Source organism: Piliocolobus tephrosceles, unplaced genomic scaffold (genome assembly GCF_002776525.5).
Source record: "Piliocolobus tephrosceles isolate RC106 unplaced genomic scaffold, ASM277652v3 unscaffolded_110, whole genome shotgun sequence".
NCBI classification, from domain to species: domain Eukaryota; kingdom Metazoa; phylum Chordata; class Mammalia; order Primates; family Cercopithecidae; genus Piliocolobus; species Piliocolobus tephrosceles.
Window position 1 is genome coordinate 274,977 of NW_022292088.1, and position 14,444 is coordinate 289,420.

The 14,444-nt window shown below is 42.3% G+C and overlaps 2 protein-coding genes across 5 annotated transcripts in view; one reads left to right on the forward strand and one right to left on the reverse strand.

Annotated features, from left to right (window-relative positions):
• LOC113219864 (adenosine deaminase-like protein) overlaps positions 1-5,501 on the reverse strand; it is a 34,306-nt gene extending 28,805 nt beyond the window's left edge. For 2 of the 4 annotated variants that reach the window (XM_026447931.2, XM_026447928.2), the window contains exons 1-4: positions 5,226-5,485; positions 4,094-4,194; positions 972-1,197; positions 312-442 (exon numbers count right to left, since the gene is read on the reverse strand). In XM_026447931.2, coding sequence (XP_026303716.1) covers positions 312-442; positions 972-1,034 — 194 coding nt within the window. In that variant the 5' untranslated portion in view covers positions 1,035-1,197; positions 4,094-4,194; positions 5,226-5,485. Of the gene's footprint in view, positions 1-311; positions 443-971; positions 1,198-4,093; positions 4,195-5,225 lie in introns of all 4 variants that reach the window. The other 2 variants (XM_026447929.2, XM_026447930.2) reach the window with 2 other exon arrangements.
• The window catches only part of LOC113219862 (protein-glutamine gamma-glutamyltransferase Z-like), a 46,122-nt gene continuing 37,075 nt past the window's right edge, over positions 5,398-14,444 (forward strand). Inside the window, exons 1-2 of the mRNA XM_026447924.2 lie at positions 5,398-7,595; positions 8,292-8,420. Of these exons, the coding sequence (XP_026303709.1) occupies positions 5,597-7,595; positions 8,292-8,420 (2,128 nt within the window). The 5' untranslated portion in view covers positions 5,398-5,596. The remainder of the gene's footprint in view (positions 7,596-8,291; positions 8,421-14,444) is intronic.

Here is a 14,444-nt window from a genome sequence, read left to right on the forward strand (position 1 = left end):
CAGTGATCTACGGTCACGCCACTGCACTCCAGTCTAGGCAACAAAGTGAGATCTTGTCTCCAAAAAAAAAAAAAAAAAGAAAGAAAGAATATCCCAATATATTATAACTTCACAAACAACAGAAATCACTAGAAATACTGTCAACAGTCTAACAGCTGGAAAAAAAAGTTGTATGTAAAGATATTTGCTCCATGCCAGATGCCAACCCCATTTCTGTTAACTACTAAAATCTGAATTCTTACATACTACTTACAATCTCAAAATACTGATAGAGAAAAAAAGGAGTATATCCACAATCTCCCCACACTTACTCTTCTAAAGTTCTTTTCTTTCCTTTGTCAATCACAGTCATCTGATCGTGGATTTTAATATCTGGCTTCTGGGCTATTAATTTCTTCATGGTATGAGAACTAATGGATCCATTCAAGTGGGCATGAAGTTCCTAAGACAAGAGATACAACCAGTAAAACTTACCAAATATCCAATAGATTCATAGCATCATACCAGATACTTGATGATTGTAGTTTGCACTAGGCAAATTGCTTACCAGATTTAGCTACATAACAAAGTTTACAAATTTTGCCTACAAAATTTACTTTTTCTATTTTTGAGATGGAGTCTCACTCTGTCACCCAGGCTGGAGTACATTGGTGTGATCTCAGCTCACTGCAACCTCCGCCTCTCAGGTTCAAGTGATTCTCCTACCTCAGACTCCTGAGTAGCTGGGACTTCAGGCATGCCACCAAGCCCAGCGAATTTCTGTATTTTTAGTAGAGATGGGATTTTGCCATGTTGGCCAGGCTGGTCTCAAACTCCTGACCTCAGGTGATCCACCCGCCTTGGCCTCCCAAAGTGCTGGAATTTCAGGCATGAGCCACCGTACCCAGCCAAAATGTACTTTGATGAAAAGAAGCAACATAAAAGTCATTACAATTAGCAACCACTCAAGATTTCTGTAGTTGAATTCTCACCACTTTTGGCAATTCAGAATAGAAGTCTGTCTTCCATGCCTGTTGCTCTTCTGCCTCCACCATTTTAGCAGGAAAAAAATGGTCGTTCTCCACTCTTATTCTTGGTATGAGCAATGTGATGTATTTCAGTCAGTGCATTGCATGGTACTGAATTTCCTTCAGATTGCTTTACTTTCACACATTTTGATAAGATTAGCTGTATGTGTAGATCTGGGTTCAGCTTCACCTATTTTAACAAATGTTAATATTTTCAGATGTTAACATAAAAGGAAAGGAACAGGATTTTGCTAATTTTCTCCTTAAAAGGCAAAAACCCCTCTAAAACTAACTTAAGTGTGTCTAAGGTGGGCAAATAATTTAGTAAACAACATAAACTGGAAACAGGAAAAGACCTCAAGCCTGTAAGAGGTGTACTAAAACCTGACATTTAGTAGAGTGTATTCCTTAACTATTGGCACCTTCTACACAATGACTTCAAAATTCAAAATTTTATAAGGCCTACTTTGGAGATATATATATATATATTTTTGAGACAGAGTCTCCCTCTGTCACCCAGGCTGGAGTACACTGGCATGGTCTCAGCTCACTGCAGCCTGTGCCTCCTGGGTTCAAGCGATTCTCCTGCCTCAACCTCCCAAGTAGCTGGGATTACAGGTGCACGTCACCACACCTGGCTAATTTTTGTATTTTTAGTAGCGATAGGCTGGTCTCGAACTCCTGACCTCAAGTGATTCCCCCACCTTGGCCTCCGAAAGTGCTAGGATTACAGGCATGAGCCAACATGCCTGGCCAAAAATAAAATTTTAAATTTTGAATTGTTGGAAATACATAAAGGAAGAACAGAGGTGCTGGCGTCAGATGGACCTAGGTTTGTCCTTTTACCAGCTCTATAGGTCAGAAGCTATGTGGCCTTCGTCATTTACCTTCATGGCTTCAGTTTCTTTATTTACAACAATGGGATTAAAAATGCAAAGTGGCAGTGATGATTAATAAAGTGATTTAAATTCCCTTCATTTATGCTCCCACATGAGCCAGTCACTGCCTTTAACTCAGCTTTTAATCATACTGATATCTCAATCACTGATATACTTTCTCTCTCTCTAGACTGTAAGTTCCTTGAGGACAGGTCCTATGAATTATTCCACCACTCTAGCTCCTAGCACAGTGCCTAGCACACTGTAGGTGATAAATCAATCATAATTTCCTCTCACCCCTGAAAGTGGTTTATAAGTGAAGATAAAATTCCAAACGAAATTCAGTGATTTTCAAAGTAGCCACCTTGACTCTCTGAGTTGTCACATATTAATGATGATGACATTTAAGAATAACAGTTTCCATGTATTCAGAACCTACCAGGTATGTGACAAGCACTTTTAATAATAATATCTTTAATTCTTGAAATAACTTTGCAAAATATTACTGTATTGAAAATCAATAAATTGATACTGAGTGGGGTTAAATAAGTTACCAATATATTAAAATGTACAATAAAGAAAGTGGTTCGTACAGGACTAAACATAGCCATAGAAATCCACAGAAAGGCCTACTTAGTATGAGATAAAAGTGGCATTTCAAAGTAATGCCATAGTAAGTATTTAATAAATAGTAAAAAATGAAAAAGATGGACTGTTTAATCAATGGCACTTAATATCTCCACTGAAAAACATAAATGACCTAATTAAAATAGAAAAACATACTTTTTTTTTTTCAGACAGGATCGTACTTTGTTGCCCAGGCTGCAGTGCAGTGTCATGATCACAGCTTGCTGCAGTCTCAAGCTTCCAGACTCAAGCAATCCTCCCACTTCCGCCTCCTCTGTAGCAGGGACCACAGGCAGGTACCACAATGCCCGGCTAATTTTATATAAAAAATTTTTGTGGAGATGAGGTCTCACCATGTTGCCCAGGCTGGTCTCAAACTCCTGGGCTCAAGTGATCCACCAGCCTGAGCTGGGATTACAGGAGTGAGCCACTCCGCTGGGCCAGATTTTCAGTTTTACTCCAGGATCCTGACCTTGATTTGGGCCCCATTCAAACCATCCTCCAGACTGACCTCCAACTAGCTGTGAGTAAAATTACTGACCCAATGGCTACAAAGTTAACCGACGGAAATTAAAAAGCAACTAAGCAATCATATCTTCACACATTAAAAAAATTTTTTGTTCCTTGCCTAAAACACTGCTACCAACAATAGCATGCCATGTCAAATCCAACCTTTCTGGACTGGTTTTGGTCTGGGACAGAAGGCAACAAACACTGGGATAAGATCCACATTAGTAATACTTCATCAATATTAGAGCAGGGCCAGAAGCAAGTATCTTGTCTCCCAGGGAACTTTTTTCACGCTCCCACCTACTCCCCCAAAAGGGAACTCAGAATAGTAAAAATATTTGTTACTGTTTATTATGCACTTACCATGAGCCAGGCACTGTGGTATCTTAGATAGTTATTTTGTTTAAATCCTCACAACAACCCATGAGGTATTATTATCCCCATTTTATATAAGAATAAATTGAGATTTAAACGCCTCCCCCCCTCAGCTGTAAATTATAAGGCATCCAAATCACAAATTTTGCTCCATTCTGTTTCTTCTTGAATTACTTTTCTTGATCTGGTCTTTGCAAAACAAGCAGTATTTTTGACATAACATCTACATTTTAGGAACTTGTCATTAAATAAATTTGTTTCTATAGTGCTATGTATTTTTCAAAGTCCTTCAACTTTTTTTTTTTCTATTTGCCCCTTAATCAACCCTGAGATACCTCACAAAGTAGTACTTAATCTCATTTTAGGGGTGAGGATCCAATGATCCAGCAGGCATAGGTGAGCCCTTCTTCTAATCCCTGCAAAAGCAATTCTCAAACTCCTCAAATGTTTCATCCGATCTAACCACCTTACACTAAACTGACAACTCTGCCACCAACTTTACAGAGAAAACAGAAGGTGTCAGGTGTAAATTCCTTCTTTTTCTCTCTGCCTTACCTCACACCTGAGCTTATGATTATCTATCTATATATATATTTTTTAACCCTGTCAGGAGTCACAGACAAAGGATTCATTCTTCTATCCCCACAACTAATACGTGCCCAGGATCCCATTTCTATCAATTCCAAGTTACTCTACCAGTGAGTTATCTTCTCCTTTTTCTGTTCCTTCAACCTCTACCTCTCCACTGGCTGATTTCCCTCACAGGATCAACATGCATGTGCAGTACTTGCTTCCACCTGAAAACAGAACAAAAGACTCTTTTATCCACATTCTTCTTTAGCCATGCCCTGACCCTTTTTTCCTTCTGAGTTAAGCTCCTCGAAAGTACAATAATTTAGACTGGATACCTCCTTTAACTTAACTCCTAGTCACTGAAACATGGATTCTGCCCTCATTGCTTCACAGAAACTGCTCTCCCTAAGGTCATTAATGAGTTTTTCAACACTAAATCCAAATGCTACTTTTCAATTACCAAATCTTTATCCTGATCCAAACCTTTTCTTTCTTACTTCATTTTATTCCACAAGAAAACATTGGAAAATATGAAACTTTTTCTTGACTCCAGTATCCAAATCTGCTGGACTCCAAAACTCATGCTCTTAACCATTATGCAGTACCACCTGTAGTTAACCATAAAGTTATCTGATTTCCTTTTCTATTTCAGCCAGTCAGTCACCAAACCCCAGTGAACAAATGATAAATTTCCTAAATGTCTCTGGAAGTGGTTTCCTATGGATGACTCCCAGACACCCAATTTAGAAACTTTATGATTATTTTGAAGTCCAACCTGGATTTACTCCTTAAAAACAAAGCTCAGAACATATCACAGGGAACAATTACCTCTCTTCAGTGACTCCCCTTTCTGGGGACATATTCAACACTACTTTAAAATCCACAGAATTCTCCAAGTGGAAGGGGGTGTGATGAGAAAGACAGGCTGAGTGGCTTATTCACTGTCGGTCTAACTAACACAGGACAAGGAATCAACAGTCTAATATCTGTGGGGAGACATTTTCTTGTTAAGTGTCTATAGATTATTTGTAAAGGTCGGTTTCTTCAGTTTGCACCCTGGCCTTAGTGACTTCAGATTTAAATGGGTTCTCTTTTGCAACTGTGAGAGCATTAAACAAATCAGCAACTATTAGCACCCAAGGAAGCTAACTAATCCTTGCCCACAGACGGTCCGTGGTGCCGACCCTTCTTAGCTCCTACCAGATCCTTCCTTAGCGGTCCAAGGAAGCCAGGTCTTCAGTCCCCACAGACTCACCTCTTAGAGATTTCTCAACTACGAGGAATTAGGCAAGGTTTCCCTTCTGACTGAAAAGCTTGTAGAAACGTGACAACCCACCTTCTCTAACACACATATTACAGCGGTAGCGGGACATATTCTGAGGCAAACGCTAACTCAGGACAATCAAAGAAAGGTCAGCAGCAAGCTAACTTAGCACTGGCTACACCCTCCTCAATTCTGGTTGGCGAGATGCGCTCTTCCCGGAAGTGACGCGCAAGTGCCGGCGGAAGGGGAAGTCCAGGAGCATGGGTGATTTTTCTCCCTACCGAGGTGCATGGGGGTGTACTATGCTAACCAAGGGGAGGCTCACAACCGTGACAGACTGCCATTCCTGATCTTTTCTGGCTATGGGCCCCCGGAGCCGCGAACGTCGGGCAGGCGCGGTACAGAGCACCAACGACAGCAGCGCCCTCAGCAAGCGTTCCCTGGCCGCGCGCGGGTACGTGCAGGACCCCTTTGCCGCGTTGCTGGTTCCGGGCGCGGCGCGCCGCGCACCGCTCATTCACCGAGGCTACTACATCCGCGCACGCGCCGTAAGGCACTGCGTGCGCGCTTTCTTGGAGCAGACTGGCGCAACCCATGCTGCGCGTCGCGCGCAGATCTTGTCTTTAGGCGCCGGCTTCGACTCGCTCTATTTTCGCTTGAAAACTGCGGGCCGCCTGGCCCGGGCTGCAGTCTGGGAGGTGGATTTCCCGGATGTGGCGCGGCGCAAAGCAGAGAGGATTGGAGAGACGCCAGAGCTGTGCGCTTTAACCGGGCCTTTCCAGCGTGGGGAGCCCGCATCAGCGCTGTGCTTTGAGAGCGCAGACTACTGCATCCTGGGCCTGGACCTGCGGCAGCTCCAGCGAGTGGACGAGGCCCTGGGCTCAGCGGGGCTCGACGCAGCCTCACCCACTCTGCTCCTGGCCGAGGCGGTGCTGACCTACCTCGAGACGGAGAGTGCTGCGGCCCTCATCGCCTGGGCAGCGCAGCGTTTTCGTAATGCCCTTTTCGTGGTCTATGAGCAGATGAGGCCTCAAGACGCCTTTGGCCAGTTCATGCTGCAACATTTTCGGCAACTAAACTCCCCCTTGCATGGCCTGGAGCGCTTTCCTGACGTGGAGGCGCAGCGGCGCCGCTTCCTTCAAGCCGGCTGGACTGCCTGTGGTGCCATGGACATGAATGAATTCTATCGCTGCTTTCTCCCCGCAGAAGAGCGCCGGCGGGTAGAAAATATTGAACCCTTTGACGAATTTGAGGAGTGGCATCTGAAGTGCGCCCATTATTTCATTCTGGCAGCTTCTAGGGGAGACACCCTCTCCCATACCCTAGTGTCTCCATGTTCAGAGGCATTTCCTCGCCTGAATCCTGCTTCGCCTTCAGGGGTATTCCCTGCCAGTGTAGCCAGTAGCGAGGGCCAGGTCCCAACCCTGAAGAGATACGGCCACGCCTCTGTCCTCTTGAGCCCGGACGTAATTCTCAGTGCGGGAGGATTTGGAGAGCAGGAGGGGCGGCACTGCCGAGTGAGCCAGTTTCACTTGCTCTCAAGAGATGGTGACTCTGAATGGAAAGGCAGCCAAATAGGCAGTTGTGGGACTGGAGTTCAATGGGATGGACGCCTTTATCACACCATGACAAGATTCTCAGAGAGTCGGGTTCTGGTTCTGGGAGGGAGACTGTCCCCAGTAAGTCCAGCCTTGGGGGTTCTCCAGCTTCATTTTTCTAATAGTGAGGATAATAACACTCAGGACCTGAAAGTGACAATAACAAAGGCCGGCCGAAAGGACGATTCCACTTTGTCTTGTTGGCGGCATTCAACAACAGAAGTGTCCTATCAGAATCAGGAATATTTGTTTGTGTATGGGGGTCGAAGTGTGGTGGAACCTGTACTAAGTGACTGGCATTTCCTACATGTAGAGACAATGGCTTGGGTCAGGATCCCAGTGGAGGGAGAAGTGCCTGAAGCCCGGCATTCTCACAGTGCCTGCACTTGGCAAGGGGGAGCCCTTATTGCTGGAGGTCTTGGGGCTTCTGAAGAGCCATTGAACTCTGTGCTCTTTCTGAGACCAACCTCTTGTGGATTCCTCTGGGAGTCAATAGATATCCAGCCTCCCATTACCCCAAGGTACTCCCACACAGCTCATGTGCTCAATGGAAAGCTGTTACTGGTTGGAGGGGTCTGGATTCATTCCTCCTCATTTCCTGGAGTGACTGTTATCAATTTGACTACAGGATTGAGCTCTGAGTATCAGATTGACACAACCTATGTGCCATGGCCATTAATGTTACACAACCATACGAGTATCCTTCTTCCTGAAGAGCAACAGCTCCTGCTCCTTGGAGGTGGTGGGAACTGCTTTTCCTTTGGTACCTACTTCAACCCGCATACAGTCACATTAGACCTTTCTTCCTTAAGTGCTGGGCAGGAAGGACTGGACTTATATTCAGGACCCACTAAAGTAGATAATAAAGTTTTCCACAAATAGGACGACCCTGTAGCTATAGGACCCTGTAGCTATAGATATTGCCACTCCTCCCTTCCCCATCCTTTTTTCCCCTTAGCACTATTCAGTGCTAAAAGTGAAAAAGGTTGGTAAAATACCTACAAACAATCATTAGAGAAAACAGCTGAAGACAGTGGCCATGCAGTCCGAGAGTAGTATTGGTCTTCCTCTAATTTTCTAATCTAAGTTTATTTATTGAGTTACAGTGGTCTTTAGTAAAGTAAAAAAATGTCCCAATCCCAGGCCTTGTGATTTGAGATGTACCTTAGAAAAAGTTTTATGCCGATCCTTGGTTGAATATAGTTGAAGGAGCATAGTAGTGACTTAATTGTTCATGTAGGAAACCTGAAATGAACACAGTCACAGTTTGATTAAAACATTGTCCTGTTTATTGCCAACAGAAAACTTGACTAGTTTTAACAACAGGAAACACTTGTAGGACTTTCTTTAACAACATACTTTTTAAATGTTTTGCTATTGGTTCCATATTTATTTAGATTTATAAGTGCCAATAAAGCAAATGTTTGATGCCTCAATTCATAATAATGTTTTGTTCCAGGTATGCTCTCCACCTTTCACTGTTCTGTGCTCCAAGAGGCTGACCTTTGTGGACTGTATCAAGGAGCTCTCTTTTTGATTGAATTCCACCAGTCAGAGGCACCAGAGGGGAATGGGGGCAAGAAGAAGAGTGAGTTGGTATTTATTCACAATTCCTCCCCTGCTGGTTTGCAAGTTGGCAGTGGCAGCATTCTTCTGTCAAAGGCTACAGCTCCTGTCATGTAATCCTTTCCTGTAAGATCGAGTTCTAATTCTGCATCACCCCAGGTTTCAGTAATTGTTCCTTTACTTCACCTCTTCGGGCCTAGGAGTTGTGATGGCTCTTTGTTAGACCTGAACTGTACTGTCCGATGTAGCTATTAGCAACATGTGACTGTTTAAACAAATTAATAAATTCAGTAGCCTAGTCACATTAACCACATTTTAAGTGCTCAATAACTATGTGTGGCTTTGGCTACTGTATTAGACAATGTAGATGTAGAACATTTAATCGTTACAGAAATTTCTACTGGACACTGCTGACTGGATAACTTGACTTGGTTTCCCTTAATCCTACTCAGCCCCTTATAGTTAGCATCCCATTAAACTCAATTATCCCTTTTAAATGGGAATCTGTTGCCTAGTGAGCCATGTGAGATCAATGAAATAGCTATTCATCCTTAAAATTTGAGCCTTAATTTGTCATCTGAATTACGCAGACCTTGTGAAATTTACACCTCAAAAAATGTAGTGGCTTTGGTGGTACTAAGTGTATCACTTTAGTATTTCTTCTCTTAGTCCTAGAAACCTTAGTAGTTTTCATTCTACAAGTGCCTAAGTGATTATTATGAACTATTATTGATAACAGATTGCATCCTTTATTTCTATTAACTTTGCATATAAATGGATGTGAAAGGTGATTAATATAAAAACCGAGTAGCAAACACAAACCTAAGTGTATGGAGAGGACAATGTTGGCTCTGTTAAATGAAGGCTCCCCGGGGCAGACCAGCTGAATAAGGGTTGTGGTCTAGGCTGGGCATGGTGGCTCACGCCTGTAATTCCAGCACTTTGGGAGGCCAAGGCAGAAGGATCACTTGAAGCCAGGAGTTTAAGACCAGTCTGGGCAACAAAGTCAGATCCCCATCTCTACAAAAAAATAAGTGGGCACGGTGGTGTGTGCTTATAGTCTCGGATACTCTGGAGGCTGAGGCGGTAATGAGCTGTGATTGTGCCACTGCACTCCCGCCTGGATGACAAGAGTGAGACCCTGTCTCTTGAAAAAAAAAGGTTGTTGTCTAACTTGAGCTTTCCTGAGACTTTGTAAGAGCCATTTCTGGGGAAAACATTGGTTATGGCTATGACTGAGTTCTGGGAAACAGGGCTTATTACAGCTGGGAAGGCATCTGGCCAGGCGATCAGTGGGCCAGGTAGTAGAAAACTGGCAGGGAGTATGATCAGCAGGAGAAAATGGCTGTTCTGGATTTCCTGTTTCTAAGTTTACTACAGCACACCCCAGCTTTCAGGAGCAGATAAAAGCAGAACACTGTGATGAGGCCAGGTGCAGTGGCACACACCTTAATCCCAGCACTTTGAGAGGCCAAGGCTGGCAGATCGCTTGAGCTCAGGAGTTGGTGACCAGCCTGGCCAATATGGTGAAACTCTGTCTCTACCAAAAAAAAAAATACATATATATGTGTATATATACACACACACATATGTACATATACACACACACACACACACACACACATATACACAAAGATTAGCCAGGGATGGTGGCGCATGCCTGTAGTCCCAGCTACTCAGGGGTGCTGAGGGGGTAGTATTACTTGAGCCTGGGAGGTTGAGCCGAGATCATGCCACTGCACTCCAGCTTGGGTGGCAGAGTGAGACCCTGTCTCTAGTAATAACAACACTGTAATGAAATGAGTGTTCTCAGCTACGTAGTAGAATATACCAGAATTCAAACCTAGATCTAACTCCAAAGCCCAGGTTACACCTTCCAGTATGATGCTGCTTACATCATGCCATCAGCCATTATTTCATTACTTTTGTGGGGAAAAGAGGGGAGGAGGGAGGTCATCTAGAGAATGTGGACGTGTGCCAGACCTAAATGAGGAGTTCTATAGTGCCTATTCTCTTGAGCACTGCCCAGTAGGGCGCCTTATGAGTAACAGGGCTTATTCTCCCGAGAGAAATTACCCACATTTCCTGTAAGTGATTACCAGATTAAGCATGTCCTCCACCTGTAACTGAACATCATGCTCAGTTAAGGAATTATTCGTCTCTTGACCTCTACTCATTAGAGCACTTAGAAGTATTGTCAGCAATATTTACCCTGTGCCTTTGGAGCAGCACCCAGTATAGACTAGTGCTGAATCGCAGTTTCATTAACAGTAATCTGCACAGTTGGAGATGTGAGCCAGATTGAGAACTAAAGCTGGGTAATAATTTTTGCTTCTCCATTTCACTTTTGAAGTTTTCTAAAATTCTGATATGGAGCTCTGGAGTAGTTATGAGAGTTAATGAACAGGTCCCTTCCTCTTTTAGGGATTACTTCTAGACCAGATGAACTACTTAAGGAAGGAAAATAATTTCTTATTTTGAATCTCCACTCTGGGTTTCAAAAATAGTTTATCATAATAGTGAACATGAAAACAGGTTAAAAACAACTGTTGGAGGATATGTTCTTCAAAGGCCAGTGCTGTTGCTTCTTTTTGTACTTTCTGAGTTTTAAAACGGAATACCCATTTTTTGTCTTTCTAGAGCTTTAAGTCTTCTTATTGATCTTTGGGAGATGGTATGTATCCAGTATGTTCCAGGACCCAGGTATTTTCTTGGTCTTTTTCAGTGATCTCAGACCTTGAAGTCCTAGCTTATTCCATATGTATTTTGTGATCCCAAACTCAACCTCAAGCAGTCCATGCTTACCCTGGGACTTGTCCCACATGACGTCTCCTGGAAAATAGCTCTATAAGACAGCCCCAAATGGAACCAACCGCTTTCTTCCTGTGCAAGAGAAGCCTATGCTCTTTGAAGAGTTTTGGTGAATTAAAGAACTAGTTAATAAGGTGGAGTATTTTTTTTGTTTGTTTTGGTTTGGTGTGGTTTGGTTTGGTTTGGTTTTTTTGAGACAGAGTCTTGCTCTGTCACCCAGTCTGGAGTGCAGTGGCTTAATCTCGGCTCACTGCAACCTCCACCTCCTGGGTTCAAGTGATTCTCCTGCCTCAGCTTCCGGAGTAGCTGGAATTACAGGTGCGTACCACCACGCCCGGCTAATTTTTTTGTATTTGTAGTAGAGATGGGGTTTCACCATGTTGGTCAGGCTGGTATCCAACTCCTGACCTCAAGTGATCCGCCCACCTCGGCCTCCCATTGTGCTGAGATTATAGGCATGAGCCACCATGCCCGGCCTAGGTGGGTTTTTAATCATAGGGACCATCCAGTAATGTCTAGTTTGACTTTAAGACTAAGCCTTTTAACTTCAGTAATGAAGAAGGGGGTGTAAAATAGCATTAAACCGGTAAGTTAAGTCATGCAACTTGGCTGATCACATTAGACTTGATGTTTAAAGAGAGGAGACTGTGTAGAGCAGGAATTATGAAATTTATAATCAGCTTTAGAGTAGGCTGAGATTTCCTTGGATGTCAATAATTACGAGTAAACAAGAGTTCTGTCATCCCACAGTTTAGTTACAAGACTGCTTACTTACCTGTCTTGGACATTGATAGAAGGCACTTGATTGGGAAGGGGCAGTTCCTTGACTGAGGGAAGGAATTGTGTCTGGTTCACTGTTCTATCCCCAACATAGTAGATGCTTAACAAATACTTGTGGATAGGGGTCCACTCTTGTACTCAAATAAATTATATTTGAATATTACTATAGTTCTTATCATGCACAAACAGATGTCAATAACTCCTGTAATTATTGTATATGTGTGTGGGGTGGGGGTGGTAAGCATTAAAATTTTAAAGAACCCACAGTTTAAGAGTCTTTGGAAATAAATTCAATTTTTCTGACCCAGGCAAAGGTGGTAAAGTTTCTGGTGTCATTTCTATCTTTATGGAATAAACCTGAACCTTCTCCCTGATTGCAATTTTCAGCTGATCCTCATCCTCTTTTGCTCAATAATGACCGTATTCTTTGGAGATTAAATGAGTTAACTTTGCAGAAGGCTAATCTGAAGGAGTAGGAACATGCAATTCAATGTACTTGTGAGCACATATACACAGGATCTTCCTAGGATGTTGTGATGGTTCACTGATTAGGACTTTGTGTGTAACCCTCAAAGGACATTTAATAGAGGAAGAGGAAAAACCTTGCCCTAAGTTTTATGTGAAAAGTCATTTGCCACCTAATTGTCAGACTAAAGACAGGAAATAAATTGAAATAATAATGGCTTTTAGGATATTATATAGCATTCTGCTTTTCTCTATTCCCCAGCCCTTGTCCACATTTTTAGGCTTTCCATTAGAGCCCCAGCCTCTGATTCATATTTAGATGTATTGCTTCAGAAAAAGTTAGCAAGGCTGATCTTTCTTGTTTATGGATTCATCAGCATTTAAGGAAAATAAATGTTACCATTCCCTTTCCTCCCTCCAAAAAGACATTAGTTAAAAAAGTAGAGTCTGGGCTTCAATTCACTGAATTTACATTTAAACAGTTGAGTCCAGTCAGCAAGAATTTTTTTTTTTTTTTTTTTTTTTTTAGACGGGGTTTTGCTTTTTCACCAGGCTGGAGTGCAGTGGTACAATCTCAGCTCACTGCAGTCTCAGCCTCCCGGGTTCAAGCGATTCTCCTGCCTCAGCCTCCCGAGTAGCTGGGATTACAGGCATGTGCCACCATGCCCAGCTAATTTTTGTATTTTTAGTAGAGATGGGGTTTCACCATGTTGGCCAGGATGGTCTCGATCTCTTGACCTCGTGATTGGCCTGCCTCGGCCTCCCAAAGTGCTGGGATTACAGTCGTGAGCCACCGCGCCTGGCCTAGTCAACAATATTTTTATGTTCGGTGCATAACATATAAATACTCAAAAATATTTATCACATGAATGTATGGATGACTGATTTAAGCTAAAATCAGTAATAAATGAATAGTAAATTGTAATGCTGAAATCAGAGATTACCACCAGAAAATCAAAATATAACTTAATGTCATAATTAAAAATAGTTTGGTATTGATGTCACAATAAATAAATGAATCAAAGGAATAAAGAATTAAAAACAGACTGTGTGATAAGGTGACATTTCAAATCAATGAGGAAAGGCGGACTATTTAGTATATGGTCTGGGGTGACCTGTATTTGTGAAAATGATGTTAGCACCCTATTTCTCACAAATCACAAGCTTAAATTCCAAAGGGATTAAAGACCAGACACAAATTTTTAAATAGCACACACACAACCTAAATTGGATGAACATTAGAAGTATAGAAGATTTGATTTGATTCATATTTGGACGTTTTGCTTGATTACAACCTTGGTAGGAAAGTGTCCTTAAAGAATGCAGAAACACAAAATGAATAGAGGGGAAAAGCGAATAAATTTAACTACATAGGCATTTAAAACTTCCGGACAGCAAGAAAATGCATTAAAATGTTAAAATATTAGTGGTTAACTAATATTTTAGCTTGTAATTCCTCTCTTCCTTAGACAAATAGCTCACAAGGTGTCCCTGCCTTCTCCAGAGTCATCATGCCCTAGGGAGATTTTGGTTTTTCTTTTTCAATCAGTACCTGAATTAAGATGCATGGAACTCATCCCTCAATTTCTCAATATTAGCTTCTGAGATACATTAAGAATGGGAAATCTGAGTAATGGAAGATGGAGCTTTCAATCAGATACTCATTCCTTCATCCATTCAGCATTTAATGGTTCTAAGCAGGTACATCAGCAAACCAAATAATCCATTGTGGAATTTACAACCTAGCAGAAGGAGACAAGAGATTAAACTATCAGGATAATAAATACAGTACATAATAAATACCCTATGTAAGTAAGAAGGACTTGGAAAAAAGTAAAGTAGGATAAGGAGGATCAGGAGTGCATGGGGGTGCAGGTAGTGGTTTACAATACTAACTAGGGCAGATAGGGTCTGTCTCACCAAGAGGTAAAACTTTAGCAAAGACTTGAGGATGCAAAAGAATTAGCTAAGTAGATTACTGGGGAAAAAA